The sequence below is a fragment of the Seriola aureovittata genome, chromosome 21 (genome assembly GCF_021018895.1).
Source record: "Seriola aureovittata isolate HTS-2021-v1 ecotype China chromosome 21, ASM2101889v1, whole genome shotgun sequence".
Taxonomy (NCBI): Eukaryota; Metazoa; Chordata; class Actinopteri; order Carangiformes; family Carangidae; genus Seriola; species Seriola aureovittata.
The window spans coordinates 13,129,489-13,149,893 of NC_079384.1; the positions used below are offsets into that span (position 1 = coordinate 13,129,489).

At 42.7% G+C, this 20,405-nt stretch overlaps 1 protein-coding gene across 2 annotated transcripts in view; it reads right to left on the reverse strand.

Moving 5' to 3' along the window:
• Positions 1 to 912: 912 nt before the first annotated feature.
• Positions 913 to 20,405, reverse strand: part of LOC130162681 (disintegrin and metalloproteinase domain-containing protein 12-like) — a 72,879-nt gene continuing 53,386 nt past the window's right edge. The window contains exons 12-23 of one of the 2 annotated variants that reach the window (XM_056366458.1): positions 15,248 to 15,425; positions 12,614 to 12,703; positions 12,205 to 12,400; positions 12,015 to 12,123; positions 11,161 to 11,359; positions 9,414 to 9,491; positions 7,972 to 8,080; positions 7,546 to 7,681; positions 7,195 to 7,312; positions 5,744 to 6,004; positions 2,879 to 3,060; positions 913 to 2,789 (exon numbers count right to left, since the gene is read on the reverse strand). In XM_056366458.1, the coding sequence (XP_056222433.1) occupies positions 2,720 to 2,789; positions 2,879 to 3,060; positions 5,744 to 6,004; positions 7,195 to 7,312; positions 7,546 to 7,681; positions 7,972 to 8,080; positions 9,414 to 9,491; positions 11,161 to 11,359; positions 12,015 to 12,123; positions 12,205 to 12,400; positions 12,614 to 12,703; positions 15,248 to 15,425 (1,726 nt within the window). In that variant the 3' untranslated portion in view covers positions 913 to 2,719. The remainder of the gene's footprint in view (positions 2,790 to 2,878; positions 3,061 to 5,743; positions 6,005 to 7,194; positions 7,313 to 7,545; positions 7,682 to 7,971; positions 8,081 to 9,413; positions 9,492 to 11,160; positions 11,360 to 12,014; positions 12,124 to 12,204; positions 12,401 to 12,613; positions 12,704 to 15,247; positions 15,426 to 20,405) is intronic. The other variant, XM_056366459.1, reaches the window with a different exon arrangement.

Consider the following 20,405-nt stretch of genomic DNA (forward strand, 5'->3'; position numbering starts at 1 on the left):
TCATTCACCCATTTACTTTTAGCAGGCTGCAGATTCTCCACAAGGGGGGGCTGTTTGGCCATTATTCGGTCCAGTTCCACACTATGTCACCCTAAATAAATGTATCTAAACCTTTCTAAAGATCAGACTCTTGACAGTCAGAGTAGCCTAAACGTCTCAGCTCCCTGCTCGTCTGTTAGTAACCATGGACAAATATATGTGTAAATGATTTCAATCACACCGAGGAATAGTTCAAATATTCAGCCCTTGACACAAAAATTAGGCCTTTGTATTTCTTGACAAATAAAACCTGGTCTGTAGTTGAGGCAATGTTGGCTGAGGCTGGTTTCAGGAGCTTCTCATCAGTGACAGCATGTGTCCTCGGTATTGTGTGAACCTGCTTTGATTTCTCATTAGAATTAGAAAGACTTTTTTTCTCTTGTACTACTTTTGTCGAACATCCCGAGAACACACAATCCTACACCTGTATTGATTGAAGCAGTGTTTTTTTTTTTTAAAATCCCTTTCAAAGACCGTGGCAAATTACTTTTAGACAAAAGCTCAGAGTGTTGAAATAAGCTAAGCTGCTCCAGCTGTCTGTGTTAAATGGTTGAACAACTTTGAAACCTTCAACCTCTGAAAATAAACTGCTGTATGAAAACAAAGACTCTTGTAAAATGATGAATTTACAGTGTTCACTATTCAGTCTTTTTAGTCTGTTTTTGGGCTCAAGCATAAAAAACAGAAAGGCCATTTATTGTTGATTCAAAGCAATTGTGGTTTTGAAAATGGATAAGCATTAAATCTGCCTTTGTATTCTTACAAAGTAGGACTGCTGGATGGAAGCTGCCTTTCTTTCATTTAATTGATCTATTCATTTTATGGCACCTCTTGCTGATAACGTGCGTGCTGTGTGAAAAAGAGAACCAGGCACAGAAATCAATTGGAAAAACAGTTTTTACTAATACTGCTCGAGTGTTCAAAATACCATGACCAGACACTGACACTTGGTGTGTTTTCTTTACATATGATGTATCAAAGAGTCGTCATTAAAAAAAAAAAAAAAAAAGCATTCTGCATGAAAATGTGTTCACCTGTAAAACAACATACAAGGAACATATGGACAATAACGTATAGTCACGCGACTGGACTCAAAGACTGTCTATTAGTACATGGACACATAGCATTGAAAAAAAAAAAGCAATGAATGTAAAACTAGTGCATTATTAAAAATACAACAGTATCAAAAGTAACAAAAGTTCAGTCCATGTCAGTTTTCCGCCTACATATTTGTGAAGAGCTGTGCTTAAAGGAAACGTTGCTCAGTGTGAATGTACTGTATATATGCTGCATTGCAATCCAGTAAAACAAGAAATGTGTACGAATAATAAAACACTGTTCCATTACCACGTCTGATTTATGCAGGCGTTTGTATCTAGTATGTAGATTGGCTTTAAAAAACTAATCTCAATAGCCAAAGTAAAAAGGTACAAAAAATAGAAAATGAATAACTGCACTGGATGATTTTGGACGATCGGCGGGTTCAGTGTTCACAGAGGAACCACTTCAGTTCATTTCAGCCGCAGAAAGATCTAGAAATGTGTCCTTGCCGAGCGAGTCTGTCCTTTCCCATCACAGAGAAGCACGATTCAAAATGCACACATGAACACTGTAGCCAGACACCGGCTGTTTACAAGTGAGTGCCTCCGTGACGCCTGTACGGCCACAGCTTCGAGACAGTCCAGGATTTAATCCTCGGTGCAGACAGACACAGAGGGAAATATTCAACACACATGACCTTTAGCTGAGCGGTAATTCAGAGAAGTTTAGTCTCTCAGCGGGATGAACGCTTCCTTGATCTTGGCTCATTTTTAGATACATGTTCAGTTCATACCTCGGTACCCAGATCCCTCGAGTGAGCTTCTTGGGTCTCGTTAATGCAACGGAAAATGGCAAATCAGTGACATTTCACAATCCAACTTGTTACCTTTCTGTAATATAAATGAAGAAGAAACAGGCCTGCGTTTCAGATGCGTTTTTCAGCCCCTCAAATTCCCACACGGTGTTTCGGTTATTTAATCATGTTGACAGTCACATTGCAGAACTGCTGTGGTAATACCATTCTTTTTCAGTGGTTGTTTCAAGCCTTTTCCGTCTGGCTCTAAGCTGCTACGGAGAACATTTACCCTCCAGGAAAAAAAAAAAAAAAAACCCCACAGAGTTGCAAATGAACTAGAAATGTTGTCTGAAGTTGTTTATGTTCTCATCTGTCATTGCACAATAACTCTTCCTGCTGTATACAGAACTAAACTATTATGTAAAGGGTTCCCTTCATTAAAACACGTTTCACAAAAACATTTCTGCAATCACAATTTCACAGATTGGCTTTTTTTTTTTTTTTTAAAGTCTCCTATCACCTTAATAAAGATCAGTTGATATGGAAAAAAAAAAAATTGTGAAATTGATGCAAACAACAAATTAAAAAGTTTTAAGTTGCTACCATGTAGTAAAAGTGTCTGGCACAGTGCACTGCGTGGCAATAAATACACAATATAAATACTTTACATGTACCTGAGCTCAGACTCGTAGCACCATTCAGAGACAGAGCACCAAAGGGACACGGCAGATCTCCTGATTCAAAACTCAGAGAAGCCACAATCTTTTTTTTAAGGTTTTCAGAGCTTTCATAGTGCAATTTCTTAAGTGTCTTATCACAACAATGTCCCTTTTGGCCAAAGTCTCAGCTGCTGTATTTGATGTTGGCAATTATGCAAGGCTTTGGTAGTGTTGGAGGATGCTTGGGACTGGGTCTAAGAGAGGGAGAAAAGTGATACAAATATGTAAAATAAAATAATTATGATACAAGCTTGAGTGCTGTTTGGAACCGGTTGGAACTCACCTGTTGGGGTGTGGGACAGGGCGCATAGGTCTGGGTACACCAGGTACTGGTGCAGGGCCACAAACAGCAGAAGGCCCTTGGACTACAGCGTGGCCCTGCGCGACAGAAGGACTTCTAACCAGGCGGGAGCTCCTTGGATCAGCGGGAAGGGGCTTCTGCGGAGGACTGGGCTTCTCCAACTCCTGACAAAAGGACAAACGCATACGAAAAATGACTGAGAATCTCCAGCAGGTGGCACTCACAGTCAGAGAACCACAGCTCAGGCCTGCTGGCCCTCTGGTCCTCGTCTCCCATGCGTGAGGGCAGCACTGCCCGTGCAACTTGCGATGAGAGGAGCAGTCATGTGGTTTTAATCTTTCTCTAGAAGACTGAGGTCCATGATAAAGACCCATTACCTTGCTCCCATCTGGTCTCCATTCACTTCCTCCTCTTCGTCTTGGTTCAAGAGGAGCCTCCTCAAACATCACAGAGAAGAAGGAGCCACACAGTTGAACCTCGGACCTCACTCACTCTTAGAATTGGGTCAACCGATTCAAAACATCACTCCAACGTCAAAAGCAAATTTGATGACCTTATTAGTTGTTTTCAATGAAAACCTTAATGCTCTATGCTGTCAGTGAAGTCTTTAATACAGGATACAGGATGTCTCCCCTTTATATCCATGAGGTCAAGTATTACGACAAGCTGCAGTATTGAAGTACTGGTATGAATTCATCACACTGACAGCCAACTCTGTCATGCAATGGGGCCGGCTTGAGCTCCATCCAAAAATAGCAGAACAATACCAAATGGCAGAGAAGTGAAATGCCGGCAAATGAACAGAGGCCGTCTGATAAGGTGATTAATAGGCACAAAATTCTGCTGCAGTTTCAACTTAGAATAACTGAACCCATATCTCACAAATCCAAGTCTGTCTGAAAACCTGCTGGCTCCCTCAGGTGAAGCGATCCAAGTGGAAAATACTTCCCATGCCCCCAGCAGAGAGCTTTCTTTCACTGTGTGTGTGTGTGTGTGTGTGTGTGTGTGTGTGTGTGTGTGTGTGGGGGGGGGGGGCTTTGTCAACGTCTCAGAGCTGCCAAACAGCTGCTAAAGATACTGCCGGTGAAGTCTGCTGCCAACAGGAATCCCTTTTCAGTTTCACACTTTGACATTAAATAGGAGCAGCTGAGAGGGAAAGTCTACTTATTGAAGTCAAAACAACTGCCAAGAGCTGCTGCACCTCACCTGTTGTACAGGTGCATGAAAGCCAAGAACCTTTGTGAAACTGAGTGGTGCTTGTTTAAATGGCTCTGGAAGCTATACTGTATGTTCTCAAGCAAAGCACATAGTATACTTTTATGAGGGCGTTTTTTATTATTTTTTATTATTCATGCTGCATTTAGCTTTATGTTCTTTAATGTTGTTGTCTGCATTTTTGTTTGTTTGTTTGTTTACAACTTGAAAAGGTCCCATAGTTTACACCTTCCCGGTGTTTTATTTTAAGTTCTGTTTTTGTACCAAAAACCATCTCAGTGTAGTTTTACATCTCCTCTCTCAGGCGTCTCCTTGGAGCTCTAGCAACAACAGTTCAGACTATTTTCTGCGTGATTGAATAACCATGTAGCAGATTTTCAGGTAAACACTCAGAGAAACCAAACCCTGCAAGATTGGACGGTGGGTCCAGGCGGGCCGTGCCGGGGGGATAGCTGAGAGCGGTGACTGCTTCGTTGTGACATCAAAAAGTTCCAGAAGTCCCGACGGCACGTTTGAAGTCACAGTTTTTGAATACGGGTTGTGTGTATTTTGTCCGTGGATAGCGCACTTTGATACTACACAGTATTAACATAGAACCTAGACCTGCTTTACATACAAAAAAAATACATGAGAATTCTCACTTTATACAAAATGGGACCTTTAAAATTGCATAAATACTGGATATTCCCTCGCACACTATTGTAAAAAGACAATTGTTTTTTTTTAATCATAAAACATTTAATACCAAGCTTCCCAGGAACTGCAGATAACGATTCAATCATATTATAAATATTTAACAAATGGTTAAAACACACTAGAATGTAATTGTAAGCAAATATAAGGTCATTTTACTTAACATACAGTATTTGTAGACAGTTATAACTTCTCATACGAAGACAGATTTTATATCATTACACACACGTTTTATTATATTGTCATTCGTTTTCTGATTAATCAACTCTTTCACTCATTATCTCAAGCCTCCCTTTGTCCCTTTTATCACCTCGTCTTTCTGTCTCTTCGCTCGTCTCTCTCTTTGCCTCTCTCTGTCTCTCTTGCCCACTGGGTATAAGTCAAACCGGATTAAAGGCAAATAAGAGTCTTTGAGAATCACTGAGTGAGAGGGATTTAACACCAGGAACCTCTGGCTTTCTCTTCCCCTCAACTCTGACAGCCTGCAATGCCATAACTAAACTCCATGGAATACCAGTGGCAGCAAGTTTACCACCCTGCGATATTTGGACATACTTGCTCACTAAAGTTGCCGTTTCATCTTCTCCATCTCCCCACCCTTCTGCAAGTCTGGCTCCATTTTCATTATTTATGTGGTGGTTTGTATTGTAGAATTGAAGTCTCGCTTGGATGGCGCTAGCTCCCGGGTTAACCTCCTTATTTTATGAGACTGTGCATAACTGTCAGCATGCATATACTTTTATAGGACACAAAAGAACCGTGAAAACAGTCGACATCACAACACCCATCTGAAGGTGCAGTGAACAACATCATTTCCCTGGTTAGGTATTATAGGCTGTAGTAGTGAGTAAAAGCTCCCCAGACCCAGCGGAGAAATTTCACAGAGTAACACCATCAAATAAAATGTTTCCAAGAGAGGGAACAGGGGAATGCACTCACCATGACCATCCTGCAGGAGTTATGGCGTGACGCACTGCGGAACGATGCCCCCCTGGCTGCGACGTGGATATGAGGTGGAGGGGCTCGGTGAGGTGGAGGCACCAGAGGTCTCAGCTGCCCAGGGCCAGGGGACAGGGACACGGTGAGAGACAAGGGGACGGGGTGACCGAGGTGAACCGGAGGGCACTGGGGCAGCCTGCGCAGGCTGTGGGAGGGGTAGGGCGCTGGTGGGAGCACCGCCTCCGGCCCCCGATGAGGAGGCTGCAGAAAGATGAAAGACAGAACCAGAAGAGTCAGTCAGAGGAGAAACTGTCTGCTTCCTATCAGACACAGTCATGTTAACCTCCTCCTCTTCCTATGCTGATCTTGCCGAGATGTATAAATCAAACACTCCCACTTGCCGGCTCACTATTACAACCGCAGGTCCGCTCAATGTAACCTTTCAAAAGGAAAAGACCAAAACTGCGCCATAAGCAGCAGCTTGGCCTCATACAAAGGTGCACGGAGCTAAAGAGCCCACACACACTCCCACTGAGACAGATCAGACACAGAATTGAGCCAAAATATGAGTCTGCCTGGTATTTAGACCCGGCCAGATGTGCACACAATGTAACACATAAAAAGCCATGCACACATGCAGTCTTGCGGCGGTTTAACACAGGCTCCCGACAACTGGAAAATGACCTCACCTGCACTGTGCTTACATCAAACAGCCTTTACATCCTTTCTCTTCTTACCGTTGACCCCCGAATGAAAACCACATGCCACTAACTGGAAACACCGATCTCAAGTTAATGCGCAACAGCTCGCCTCGCTCTTGTGCCACCCCTGCAGCACAAATGTCAATTCAGACACAGCTCCTCTTATTTCAGCAGCCCCCTAAACTCAATCGATCACGGGTCACTTCCCATTACAAAGCATGTCAGGGCAGTATTGGAGTAGTTAAGGCATGCAGTGATGTAGGCACACAGGTCATTACAGCAAAAAAAACCTCCCCGCTCCGTCTTGCTATTATCAGTGACAGGATGACATTATATCTCGTGTAAGAGGCCGCATCCACCTTGCTCATGTGTGGAAACGTGCAGATATGACAATTTCTCTCTTAACAGGCAGCTGTTAATGACAAGAAATGTATTCAAGTGTCACGAACACGCTGCTCACCACAGACTCCATTATTGCCACCTCCTCCACATGTCCACATAGAGAGGGGTGATTTAATTGGATTTGAATGAGCTGCCATTTGTGGGAAAACAACACGTCAATCCTGCTGAGGATGATTTGCGCTATCGAAACAGCTGCGGCATTCCAGCGAGAGCATTACAGCTCCGATCATCTGCCGGTGATCCTCCGTTTGTTTGACTCACATATTGTACACAAGTCTTTTTCTGTTTGCAATCCATCTCTGTGTGTTTGTAATGGGCCTGTCAAGCAAAGACGTGGGATCTAGTGACCTTGAAGATGGCGGCGCTGCGTGGCAGAGGCGGGGCCGGTCCTGATGGAGACGTCCCCATGCTCGCTGATGGAGGCTGGTTAGTAGGGGACGGGCCGCTGATTGCAGCGCTTACTGATCTGGAATACAAAAGAAGAAATTATATATCGCTAATTATACACTTATACACATATTAATCAAACATCAGTTACAAACGTCATATATTTCAAATTATAAAACAAAAACAAATTGGACACAGTAATTGACTTTGCAGTGTGACAAGTTGTAAAAGCAGTCACTACTATGTTACAAAAAGAAAAAAAAAGACTTTTACATTTAAAAACAATTTAACTGTCACGTTCTGAAAACTCACCGGAGCTTCTCGATTGGGTTCTTTTTACTGGTGAGGAGCAGGCCCAGCAGGGTTTTTCTCTTCATGCAGATGATCAGACCAGCTCCCAGCACAGTGAGGAGAGCCACCAGGATGCCCACAGTCAGACTCCCGTTGTCTGTTTAGAAAAAATAAATAAAATACAGTCTTAAACTCTATCTTTCAACATTTCTACAGGTTTGACTTTTGATTTTTAATGATTTGTCGTCCCTGGAAACTAAACTAAAACTGTTGTTTTCAGCGGGGGAAACAAATGTTTTATGACTTTTAAGATTTATTCTGCTGCTTGAGCTTGAGTCAGTGATACATTATTGCTGAAGTGCCCAAGACCTATGACATAACATGACCCCTATGACTCCTACAATAAATCAGCCATTAGATGTACTTGAGTTGCAGCTGTTGACTTACCTGCTAATCTGATGGGGCCACTGTCCACGCTCCCTCCAAATCCTGCTTTGTCACAGAATGGAGGCGCCCAGTGGGCCTCGCAGTGACAGTTCTTGTTGTTGTTGCACACCTGCAGTATGATAAAACAATTACCTGTTAGACGAGCCCAAAATGAAGTCATCAGCGACACTACCATAATATTCAATACGCAGCCTCTGCACTCATATAGCTGCAGTGTATACACTTAATAGTTGACAAAGTCCTGTTTATGAAACTGGATGCACACTTGATTTCACCAGAGACTTCAGCTAATTTTTGTTTTTATTGATTTTCAATTAAGCTACTGGTTGTTTTTCAATTAATCAAATAATCAACCTATGAAATTCAATGAGGAAATGGGCCTTTGATTATCAACAATATTGTTAATTCATTTTCCGTCTGTGTTGTTTCAGCATTACACACCACAGTAAACAAATACTCATGATGCGGATTCTCAATGTGCTGCGTGGAGCAGCAGAGTCGGAGTCACACAACCAGCCAGTGCTGCCGGGCTCAACATGGCAAAGATGTCTGGTATTAGAATCAGAGCTAACTCTTTGCCTTATACCACATTTTAATAATCTCTCCCTCTCTTGTCTTCCTGTCCTGCAGGAGTGCAGGAATGGTAAAAGCTAAGAGGATTCCCCAGCATGGTAATGTGAAGCAGGTGAGGGCCTCTTTCCAAGGCAACATCTTGATCTGATCTGCGCATGAAGGGGTGCCCTGTCTCCTGGAGGAGCAACATCCTTTTATTTCTTTGAGTAAAACTGCCCTCAGAGCTTTATAGATATGTCTTAATTGGAACTAGACAAACAAATATGACTATATAATATTACTGGAGATGTTTCATTTTAACAGACTGACAGTAAAAATGGTTTCCTTCGTAGCTTTGATGAAGGAAACCAGTCGCAGTCAAAGCCTCTGGGACCTACCAGTGAACTTCAGGGTAACAACACATAGCCACATATTTCATCTCAAGCGGGACCACCCATAGACGTTTGATGGTTGGCATTTAAGACACATTCAATAGCCGTGCTCCCCCAGTTCAAAGTCAAACTGTGTGTCACCACTCCCAGTGTTTGGCCAAATAAAGCATGGCCTTCAGATTTCAACAGGGTTTTTTGGGACAAGGACGACTGCCTGCAAGCATGATAAATGGCACTTAAGGCTGAACATAAATGAAGCCATTATGTCTAATTGATTGAACCTTTCAGCATCCAGAATGATTGATTGCAAGGCATTGTAATGGCTCCCTACCCACCGTATACTGGGCGTTTCGAACATATTACAGCCAAAACAAGCTCCTGTGTGAAGAAGGAATGGGATATTAAGTAAACTAAACTGGGCGGGGAGCGGTTTGAGATAGACACCTGTCACGTTTGTTCTGCACGACACTAAAACAGGATGAACGATGCTGCACTCACCCCTCGATCGCTGCACTTGGCTGAGCACTCGTGCACACCGAAAACGCTGACGTTCTGGCACTGACGGTTCAGACACATCTGAAGCAGACAAAGACATTAAAAATTGACAGTTTGAGCTCAAAGAGCATTTCAGTAATATTCTCAATCCTTTAATCTTTCAAGAGAAAAGAACAGCAGATCCAGCTCACCATTTCTTTTAATTTGCCACTGACAAACCACTTCAGCTATAAAACTGCGTAGAGTGAAATATAATTATGTTTTTCAAGAATTTTTTTTTAAGCTGATTTTTAAAAGTTATTACACAGGTCCTTAAAGGCACCACACCCAAATATATCCAGGCTGTATGTGAAGATGAGCTTGGCAGCAGTGGGCACAGAGTGATGCCAGAGCCCTTGACAGATGAGGGCGGAGGCTAGATCTTTTTTAAGGGTGGAGGCACATAGAGAAGTAAATTAGACTAAATGGAGTAACTGTATCATTGAAATGACCAACGGCTGAATTGATGACCACCGGAAGATGCCAAATAGACTGAATAATGGTGAGTCAATTAAGTGTCCGAGGCTGTGCGAGTCTGAAATGACAAGAGGACACACCCTGAAGAACCTCCTGAAACGTCTTAGTCACTGCACATCACTTTTTCCACTCTTGCTTCCAGGCATCTGGGCAGCACGTCTCTGTTGTGTTTTTACAGTGGCTTATAGATCGCTAACACCATGAGCCGAAATCCCTCACTCAAGTAAAAGTATCAATACTGCAATGGAAAAAAATTAATGCAAATTACAGTCCTATATTCAAAATTGTTATTTGAAGTACTACAAGTAAAAGAACTTATCATGTAGAATAACATCTTTATTCTTCCTTTGTAAAACACTGTTGTACGGAAGCACTGAAACGCAGGTGAGAATTTTAGTTTTTTTTGCATGGATCAGTTTTTTGTTTTGTTTTTTTTCATCTGTGAAAAAGAAGAAGGAAAGAAAGAAAATGCTTCATTTGTCTCTTGGGGGTTGTTTATACAGATGAATAAAGCACAAACTTAGAAAAATGATATGGCAAAAAAAAAATAAAAAAAATAATGTAACTTGTCTTTCAAGGCTTCTGTACTCGTGCTTGTCTTTGAATTACACATTTAATCAAATACATTCTTTTCTGTTCCTCTTTGGTAGAGTACTCAGAGTCCTTCATTTGTAACTGTGCAGCACTTGCCTGTAGCTCAGGTGAAATAGCAGGTCATCTATTAATCGTAGGGCTGGTGCTTTGATCCGTTGATTAATGACACTATTTAAAGGATAGAGTCACATTTTTATCCTTTATGTGTTACTGACATATTAAGGTATTAATTTATGTACAGTATTACTGATGCCTTAATGTGCAAGAAGCTCTTAATGTTATAGTTGGTTCAGTTTCAATTACTTACTGCATCGAATCTTACAAACTGTCAACTGATCATATGTTTCCTATGTAAAGTCTTAATCTACAAAAATAAAAAAATGAATTAAAGTAAAAAGTACAGTAATTCTCTTTCAACTGCAGTACAATCAATGTCTAGGCCGGCACAAAGGAGACATACATCAGGAAAGCACCTCAAAACTGTACAGTACTTGAGTACACATTAGTTACTGTCAATCACTGCTAATGAGTCAGCTGCTCGCTGGACTGATCTGTGTGCTGCATGTGTGTGTGTGTGTGTGTGTGTGTGTGTCTGTGTGTACACTGGATGTATTTAACCGTCTCTGGCCTCGGCTCTCACCATTCCATCTCCACACTTGGTGCCCGTCAGGACCAGGCCGGGGTCGGGCATGTCATCACCCAAGTAGACGTGTGTGCCGCGGCACAGTATCCTTCCCCCTTCCTGCAGGGGTATGTTTGTCTCTATGGAAACAGCATTGGTGCCAATTACCGGGCGGTTAGCTCCTCCTTGACACTGGATTTTGCCACATTTAGCATCTCTGTAAACAGAATGAACAACAGGGAGAATAACAATGTGATAATTGAATAACATGTCACAGTTTTTCCCAAATGTGTACATATGCAATTATTTCTGCTCTCACTCTAGCTGGCCAATTAGAGAAACTGCAGAACAGGGAGCTTGTTTATGCTGTTCTCACACCACAACCTGGGAGATTCTGTAACGCGCTGCATTGCTCTGTATCCTGCAATCAGGGCTGTAACTAATGATCATTTCCATTGTTTAATGTGCCAGTTATTTTTTGATTAATAGCTTAGTCTATAAAATGTCAAAAAACTGTGAAGAAAGCCCATCCCGAGTTGCCAGAGCCCAATGTGAGGTCTTTAAATTGCTTATTCTATCCATGCAACAGTCAATTAGCCAAAAGATGTGAGTGGTACAATGAATTAAAACAGAGAAACACAGCAAATTCTTTTTCAGAAGCTGGAACCAATTTTTGCTTTTTTAATTACTTAAACAACTCATCGATGAATCAGCTGATTGTTTCAGCACTAGAGTCAATAACACACAATCCACTCTGTAGAAATGAAAACATCTCTTTACAGAGTAACCACAGTATAAACCCTTCACTGTATTCCACAAATGACACACAATTTAATGCAATCACTGGTTTCTATGGCAACATCAGGTCTTACCGTGCTTCACATTTGGCAAAGGAGCCTTTGGAGTCCTTGCCGCAGTTGCCATAAGGGTCTCCTGCTGAGTTCACCCTTTCAAAGCAGATGCCCGGAGCCGGCTTGGCCCCTACGACACACAGTGAAACACATGAAAAAGCTGGCGACCAATACTGAACAATTCACAGACAGTATCAGGTGCAAAATGTACCTTGGCCCCACAGTGTGATACACTGCTGCTCATGAGTCTGGCAGATGCCGTTGTAGCAGTAGCCGTCCACATTGTGGCAGGCGTGTCCGTCGTGCAGGTAGACGTTGGAGGGGCAGTGAGGGCTGTTGCCAGTGCAGAACTCAGGCAGATCACAGGAGTTACTGGATTCACGGCATGGAGTGCCTGCTGGCTTCAGCTACACTCAGAAACACACACCGAGAAACAGTCATGAAGACAAAGACCCAGAGGGAAGCTTAGACAAATATGCAGTGAGCTATAAAGAGCTCTGGAGAAATATCTACCAAATTTCATTAACTGGTGCTGATTTAAAGCTGATCAGAGAAAATATCTTCATGTCAAGATGCATTGTAGGAAACTGTCATGGCTGACTAGTCAGTATATTTCTCACCTGACAGTCCTGGCAGCACTGTCCGTGTGCACAGACGGCGTCTCCCTTCAGAGTGCAGGTAGTAGCATTGCAGCAGGGATTCATGCATTCCTTCAGATGGAAAAGCAGAGAGAGGGAATGGGAGTGAGGGGGAGCAAAAGTAAAGAAAATTTAACTCAACACAAAGAGATCATATTTCACCTCAGAGCAAATGCTCAGACTTTGTTATCAGAGCGAATGCAACCCTAGAAGGACTCAAAATCCTGGCAGAGGAGAGGAAACAGCAGTTTCTAGTTCTCTAAAAACAACAATGCTTCCATCTGACAAGCTCATTCAGACCCCTGGAACCATGAGCAGGGTGGTGAAGGAAATAGAAAAATGAGGAGAGGAAAAAAGAAAAGAAAAACAAGAACTAAACAAAAAAAAAAAAAAACAAGCAAAATATTGTGTAATGTAGGGAAAATGGCTAGTATTAAACAAAAAACTGAAAGAGGGGTAAGCAAAGGATTGAAGTGATAAAAAAGTTAAGCCACTATGTCACACAATATATCTGACCATAAAACTGGTAAAAAAAACTTGAGAAATTCCAAGATAACAGTTTCCTACATTCTGTTAAATGTAGGAATTCATATTCTAAAGCAGCACGACACAGAAGTGTCCGAAAAAGAAGAAACAAATGCTATTTTTAAAAATTAGCGTGAGGAGCTTTTACCAGCAGGTTGCAGCGCACACAGATTTACTCTCCCCTCACCCAACCAATCACGCAACCTCTGCGCAGGTAGGAGTGAGAAAAGCAGCATCTGCCACAGTCAGGAAGTGAACCCATATGTGGGTCAAGTATCATTTTACTTAAAGCTAGCGTAGCGGTCTGCTGAGGCCCAACCAGTTTTTACATCTCAATATAAAATTTATGCACTTACTTTTTTTTCTTTACTTACTTTATGCATTGTTTTTGCAGTGAACAGTGGGCTCTTTAACAAAGTATGAAAAGAAAACCATATATTTGCGGCATTTGTTTTTATCTTAGGTTGTTTGGAATATTAGCATGACAACCGTGGAACCAGCCTTTCAAACCTGCTTTTTGTTAACTTGACCCAAAATACAGATTGAATCTCTTACTCACAAAAATCAAGCGAGTTTAATAATCAAATGTGAGAGGTGCTTGATAGGATTGTTTGTTTTGGACAACACAACAAAGAAAGATTAAATCCTCCTAAAACAAGATTTAAGACATTCTTGTCCTTTTTTTTTTCGTGGTGCAGAGAGAGAGAGAGAGAGAGAGAGAGAGAGAGAGAGAGAGCGAGAGAGAGGGGGAGAGAGACAAATAGAATCTGCACCGTCCCTGTAACATTTCTCCTCTCACCATGGAGGCCCATCTGTTTCATGTTAGCCTTTATCATGAGCCATGCCCTGCACCAATCAGCAGCTCTCTGCCTGCTGATACAGTTGGAAGCTAGCTCTCAATCGGGGGGCTCAGCGTATACGATGTGTATGTCCGCTGGTGCGCGTATGATCTCACACAGAGGCGGGCGGAACCCCCCCCCCCAAGGGTGAGTGCTGAGTGCAGTGAGACTCGGGAGGAAGTAGATGGATGGACCTGGCAGGGGACGCAGCTGACATGATGGGCCTTCCAGAACTTCTTTCAGCCTAAAAAACCATTAAGGGCCTTTCCCATGGTCCCTGGGGCCAAAGAAGGCGGAGGAGTCGCGCTGAAAAGAAGTAGCCTCTGATTGTGAGGAATTGGACCCAGGATTTTTTTAATGAGGCTTTTTAATGGTGGAGAGAGGTGCAGTCTGAGCACTCAGATCTGGCCTGGGTTGGCGTGACGCCGCTCAACTCTGTGGAGAGCTTTATTATCGCTGCTGGCTCAGGCCTGCGGGGTTTATGTCAGTTCTTTGTTTTGAAGGACAAGGCCACTTTCAGCCTGACCCTGGCTGAGGCATGAACAGCTCACAAAAAAACAAACAAAAGAAAAAAAAAAACCAACTCACTGGGCTATAAAGGTGTAAACAAATGGCAAAAAAACAAGGCATTCTCTCACGTAGGCTGTTATATAATTCAAAATATCCTTCCAAATCATAATAGATTTCTCCTTCATATTTCACAGCTCAGTTCTTGTCAGCCTGCCTCTGCTGAATGTCAGTTGCATCAGGATTAACCGTTTCATCATGCTGCAGTCAGAGCAGTTAGCAACGCGTGCCACCATTACGTATGTGCATGCCATTGCAGATTCATTTAAATAATTGACAGGGTGAAGCTGTCAGCGATGTTTCCTCTCAGCGAACTGCACCGCGATCTGACAACCCTCCTCCCGAACACCTGTTCAGTGCACAGAATGAATACATTTGCACTCATATCTCTAAGGTCATTTTCTGAAGACTGTCTGAAGAGTTTTGTGCCGTCAGCGCCGAAAGGGAGGAGGTTTTTTTTTTTTTACTTTGGGAAACGTTAGTTTGTGCCATGGTTACAGAAACACCCACTAGCATTTCTACTTATTTCATTTCTCAAATGTGGGAATTATAATTAAAAATGATTTATGGGTAGCAGTTAAGAAGAAGGGGCATAAAACGAGAATGTTGAAGAATTGCAAGAGGTCTGGAGATAAAAAACAAAACAAAAACGAGGACCGTTTCCCACGACCTATAGCACTCTCACCTCCAGTTCTCCACAGTCACACTCCTCTCCCTCCTCCACGTAGCCGTTGCCGCATTTCTGCCCGCCATAGAGCACCTTGACCTCAGGCATGTTGAACAGACACATGCCGACGCCTTTTTCAAAACTGGCCGTCAGGTCCTTCTTGCTGCAGCTGCTGAACACCGTGGGGAACGGATACCTGTGAGATACGGGAAATATTCTGTGAGTGACACAAACAGAGAGGAGGAAGACACAAGGGTCCTCTTCAGGTCTGATGTAATCAGCGCTAATTGCCGCTAATCACAAAATCAATTAACCACTAGAGCTCGGCAATTGCTCCAAAGCTGCATTAGCATGCGAGCGGCGCGGGGCCCCAGTGTCTTCTCCCTCCACAGAGAGAGGGAGATCTGATAAGATATACTTTATGAGACAGGGAATCATAAAAACTCAAACCAAAAAGTGCTTCCTTTGCGAGACTTGCAACACCCATAAATTTGGGGAGCAACAGGGGATGGTGTGTTTTTAATATTGTTTTTGGAGTGGACAGAGAGGGTGGTCTGCTCCGTGGGGAAAGCACACAGCCCAGGGTTCTGTCTGCCAAAAGCTTTGTTACAGACCTCATGTGGCTTTATTGAGCTTTTTCTGTGATAATATAGTGCCTCGGTTGACAGTGTGTGCGTGCGTGTGTGAAGTGTGCATGAATACGAGCAGATTGTATCTTGTTCTCTATGTGGCTCTTGATAAAAAAGAAAAAAAAAAGCACCATATGAGGTTTTTAATACCTCCACCCACACCATAAAATTCAGCACAACAAGGCCAGAAAGAGTGAAGCTGTGTATATCTAATATTTTTCACACTTATATGTCTGTGCTTGTCCTTGTGCACACACATGAGTGCGTGTATGAGACAGCAAGTGGGAGATCCGGGTCAGTTTAGATGACCAAATGTATTCTTTCAACAGGCGAAAGTGAAAGTGTGAAGTACGCCATCAGTCGTACCTTTACACCTCCACTACCTCTGCCACCCACTCGCCTGTTTGGGCCCGTGGGCTCAAACGGTCGATTTTTCTTTTCTTTGCATCGCGTTAGTGGGGCTGTTTCCCGTCACAGAAGCAAGAGTGCTGACTCTGCTGCGGTCGAGACACAAAAAAAAAACGAGCATGCATCCGGCAACGGCATCCAACAGGTGGATGTCAGGAGAAAGGGAAGTCCAGATAAGCAAAGTGTCAACAGAGTAAAACAAACACATTCTATATCTTCAGTGCATAATGTATTTTCCAAAATGACAGCACGGGAAATTGGCTAGTTAGCTTGTGAAGTCTTTCTGGTGTAGAAAATGACAGTGGTGAAAGGACAGCAAACATGTCACGGTTGTAGCAGGGCTGGTATTATCTACAAATCTTTCAATAAGAGTTTTCCCAGAAGAGCTTGTAAATAAGAGCCAGTTCATATTCAGCCTGAGCTGCTGTGGCATCAAGGAGTACAACAGTCATGTAATGGTCCTTGGCTCCCCGATAAATGCAACTCACTGACGTGTTTATACGAGTGAAAAACAACTTTTAAATGTGGTGGAGCTGTCAATTTGTTTTCAACTATGAGGCCGAGCCTTGAACTCGAGACCCATCGGCTGTATTGATACAAAAGCTGTAAAATAGCCACAATCTCAATGTGGAATTTCTCCTTTCCGAGAAGGAGGCATTTTCTTTGTGGCTCAATGTCGACAACTCTTTCAAACTGTGTTTTTCTCTGATTGGGTTTCACATGTAATACGGCTCTAAATATGTCATGACACTCTGTGAATGTTTTGACATGACCTCATTCTCGGCTTGCCTTTGATTTCTGTCATGTGTGGGAGGCGGCTTACATCAGCTCCTGCTGCTGACCCCCCCTCTTCCCCCACCCCCAACCTACCCCGAACGCACAGCCGGCTGCTCTCTAACGTCAACACTATCCAGAGGTTGTGTTAGGTGAAAGTTGGGTACCACGAAGCAGATCTCTAGTCGCTCCGGATTAAAGCAAAAAGGTCTCAGTGGATTTGTAGCGAGATGAAATGGCAAAAAGGAAAGAGCAACGAGGAAAGCTGTAATAACAGCCATAATTGCACCCTCTTTTTCTGCTCCTCCTGTCTGAGCACCTCAGGGGATCCTGCTCTGATGAACAGCTGTCAAGGCTGCTGTGCAACAGGCAGGCCACTTCCTTAGCAACTGCTGTTGTTGATTTCCTCTTTGCCCCCAAAGCACGAGCCAAAATTGCTTGCTTAAGTTGTACCCGCTCTTTTGCTGCATTCATTCAATTTCCATGAACTCAGCCCTGCTCTTCAGTTACCAGACCATGCAATGCATGACAAACACTCACATTCTTGTTTTTTTTGGTTTTTTTTTGGTTAACTCCGAGATACATGAGCGGCTCAGGATCCAGCTGTTCTTTATGAGAGGCAATACAGAAATAATTGGTCTACTCTGCAACAGTCTGGGGGTGGGAGGAGGAATAATGGCTGTGAAAAGGCAGAGGCACAGATGAATTACAGTCGATGGCATTTAGCAGCTGCAGTCCCCAAGGCTAGTAAAGCAGCGCCAGGGCCAGTCATGGTGCGCACATCTGGGGCTCATGGTGAACCCAAGACACTCGAGACAACCACTCATCCCATGAGAGTCTGGGCCACCACCTCAAAAGAAAAGACCCCGTGTGACTCTTTGACCTTCAGGCTCCTTCTCATCTTGTTCTGTTTTTTACAAAGGATGAGCCGTGTTCACCTCTGCCTGCTCTCTAAGACTGCTCTTTGTTCTGTCTCACATTGCTGCATTGTTTTCCACCTGGTCATGCTCCAGTTCCATTACGGGATCAATCCTTCTCCCTTCTGCGTTCTTTTGTTCGTCTCTAACCTCCAGTCAGTGTTTGACAGTTGGCTCCTAAGCCTCAGAGAGGTACTGCAGTTGATGGTTGATAGAGTGTGCAAAGCAATCACTACCACTAAGCTGCAGCAATGGCCAAACAAGGCTTGACTGGATCAGTGGGAGGTCTGGTGATAAGGAATCATTTCCAGATCTATTACAGGCCCCAATGATCTCCTCCTCATTCTGATAACACGACAGAGCTGGAGTCTTTCAAAACATCTCCGCTTCAACAACAAGGGGGTAGATGGACTGTGAAAGGTAACCCAGGTTTTTTTGTGGAGTCATCAGTAACGGCATAAACAATGGATTAAATGGAATCTCTGACAGTTCACAACCAAAAAAACCCCAAAAAACATAAATTTCTTTTGGCTCAGTTCCTTTTGTTCTGTCTCTACGTTCCTTTGTCCTGCTCTTTGACCAGTCTTGTCAATCTAATTTTTTTTTTTTTTTTTAAGTATTCAAGATGATTCAATGATTCGACCGGAGAAAATTATTTTTTTTCTCAATAAATTTGTGTAGTTTTATACTTTCTTTGTTTGGGGTCATTTATACTCAATTATGTGGTAAGTTAACAAAAAAAACTTCAACAAACTAAAAGGAGGTATAATATTTCTGTTAGATCAAAAGTTTACACCATTAAAAATGAAATTTATTGGGAGCTGTCAGTCCAGTCGGCCTTCATTTCTTGTTAAAATGTTACATGACCAACACATGAAGGTCACATTGAAGTATGACTTTGCTGCAGACTATGACCATAAATCCAAACTTTATTTCACCAGTGACCAGAATACTCTGAGGGCAAAGTATCACATTAAAAGACACAGAACCCTTCAGCCCACATTGAGCTGGGCAGGGCTCTCTCCTCTTCGCCTGTCTGTCCTTGTGGTTCACATCACAGAGAGCACCGGGAAACCCATCCAGCATGTCCTACACAGCCAGTTTATGTCACATCTATTCAGCCATAAAACACTGATCAGGCTATTAATCAGGTCTGCTGAGCTTTTCCAATGACGCATCTGCCAAAACATTTTCCACCATCCTTGAAACGGTGAGAACGCTTTCAGAGAAAATATAAAATGTGCAAATACTCACCGTGACCCAATATTCATTTTGTTATCACAGTTTTATTACATTTTGGAAGATCTGATCTTCTGGCACGAATGTGAAGTAAAAAGCTAATTCAAACCTGACTGTGACAACTGTGACTATGACAAATATTTCATACTTGCTTCACTACACATTTAATATTAATTTTACAGCTTCCTTTGTGCACATAGAGCCTGAGCTCTGAGCGATGACATTAGGTGATATGATCTGCTATGGCCTTTGGTGCCTGGCAGTCTGTCCTACATTGTAGATACTGAAAAGCATTTTCACATTGATTTCCCCATGGAACCAATTAAACAAGCCATACTAGAGATTTCCTGCTCTTCAGCAGGGCACGGGTCATATTTCCATGGCATGCATTGGACTCTGACTCACTTTCTGCGATGCCTGATTATTTTATGACACTGGAAATGCATAAGTCTTTGTGATAGTGTGCCACAGTCATCATCTTACTCAGGACCTGACCCATGTGCGAATGAACCCTGCTTGAATAAAGCATCCTGGATCTGTCCATCAACAGCTCTGCTTGTGTGACTGACGTAGATGGCAAGTGCCGTCTTCGTTTGTGGATATTTTAACAAGAAAATATACATGTGATATACATATCATATATCATGGAATTTGGAACAAATGTTTAACTTTATAACTACTTAAATAAATTAGCATTACAAAGTAAATACTCAAACTTTTCTGTGTAAATGTTTCAACATTTTCACAACTTTTTGTGCAAATAGATGACATAAATGAGAATATTGTCTGCATACAACTGGAGACCAGCTCCATGATACAAGTCTGGTAAATCATTTCCAGGGCTTTCACACTGGTGTTTTGTCAGTTTTCTCAGAATATCTTAAAACAGGCAAACTTAGTTGATGTGGGTCGCCCACTAATCAGAAGTTCAGTGGTTTGATCCACAGCTCCACCAGTTTGCCCCTAATGGCTGTTCCATTGGTGTACCGGCGTGGCTATGAATTTTTGAGTGAATGTGGCAAGTATTGTAAAGCACTTTGAGTGATTGACAAGACTAGAAAATCGCAATATAAGTGCAGTCTTGAAGCAGACCATCAAACCTAAAGATGGGGCACAAATGGAAATGAAAGTGAACCAAGCACAGAACCCTGTTTTAGTCTCTTAGAGAAATGGATTTGTAATTTATATGTTTCTGCACATATGCATGTT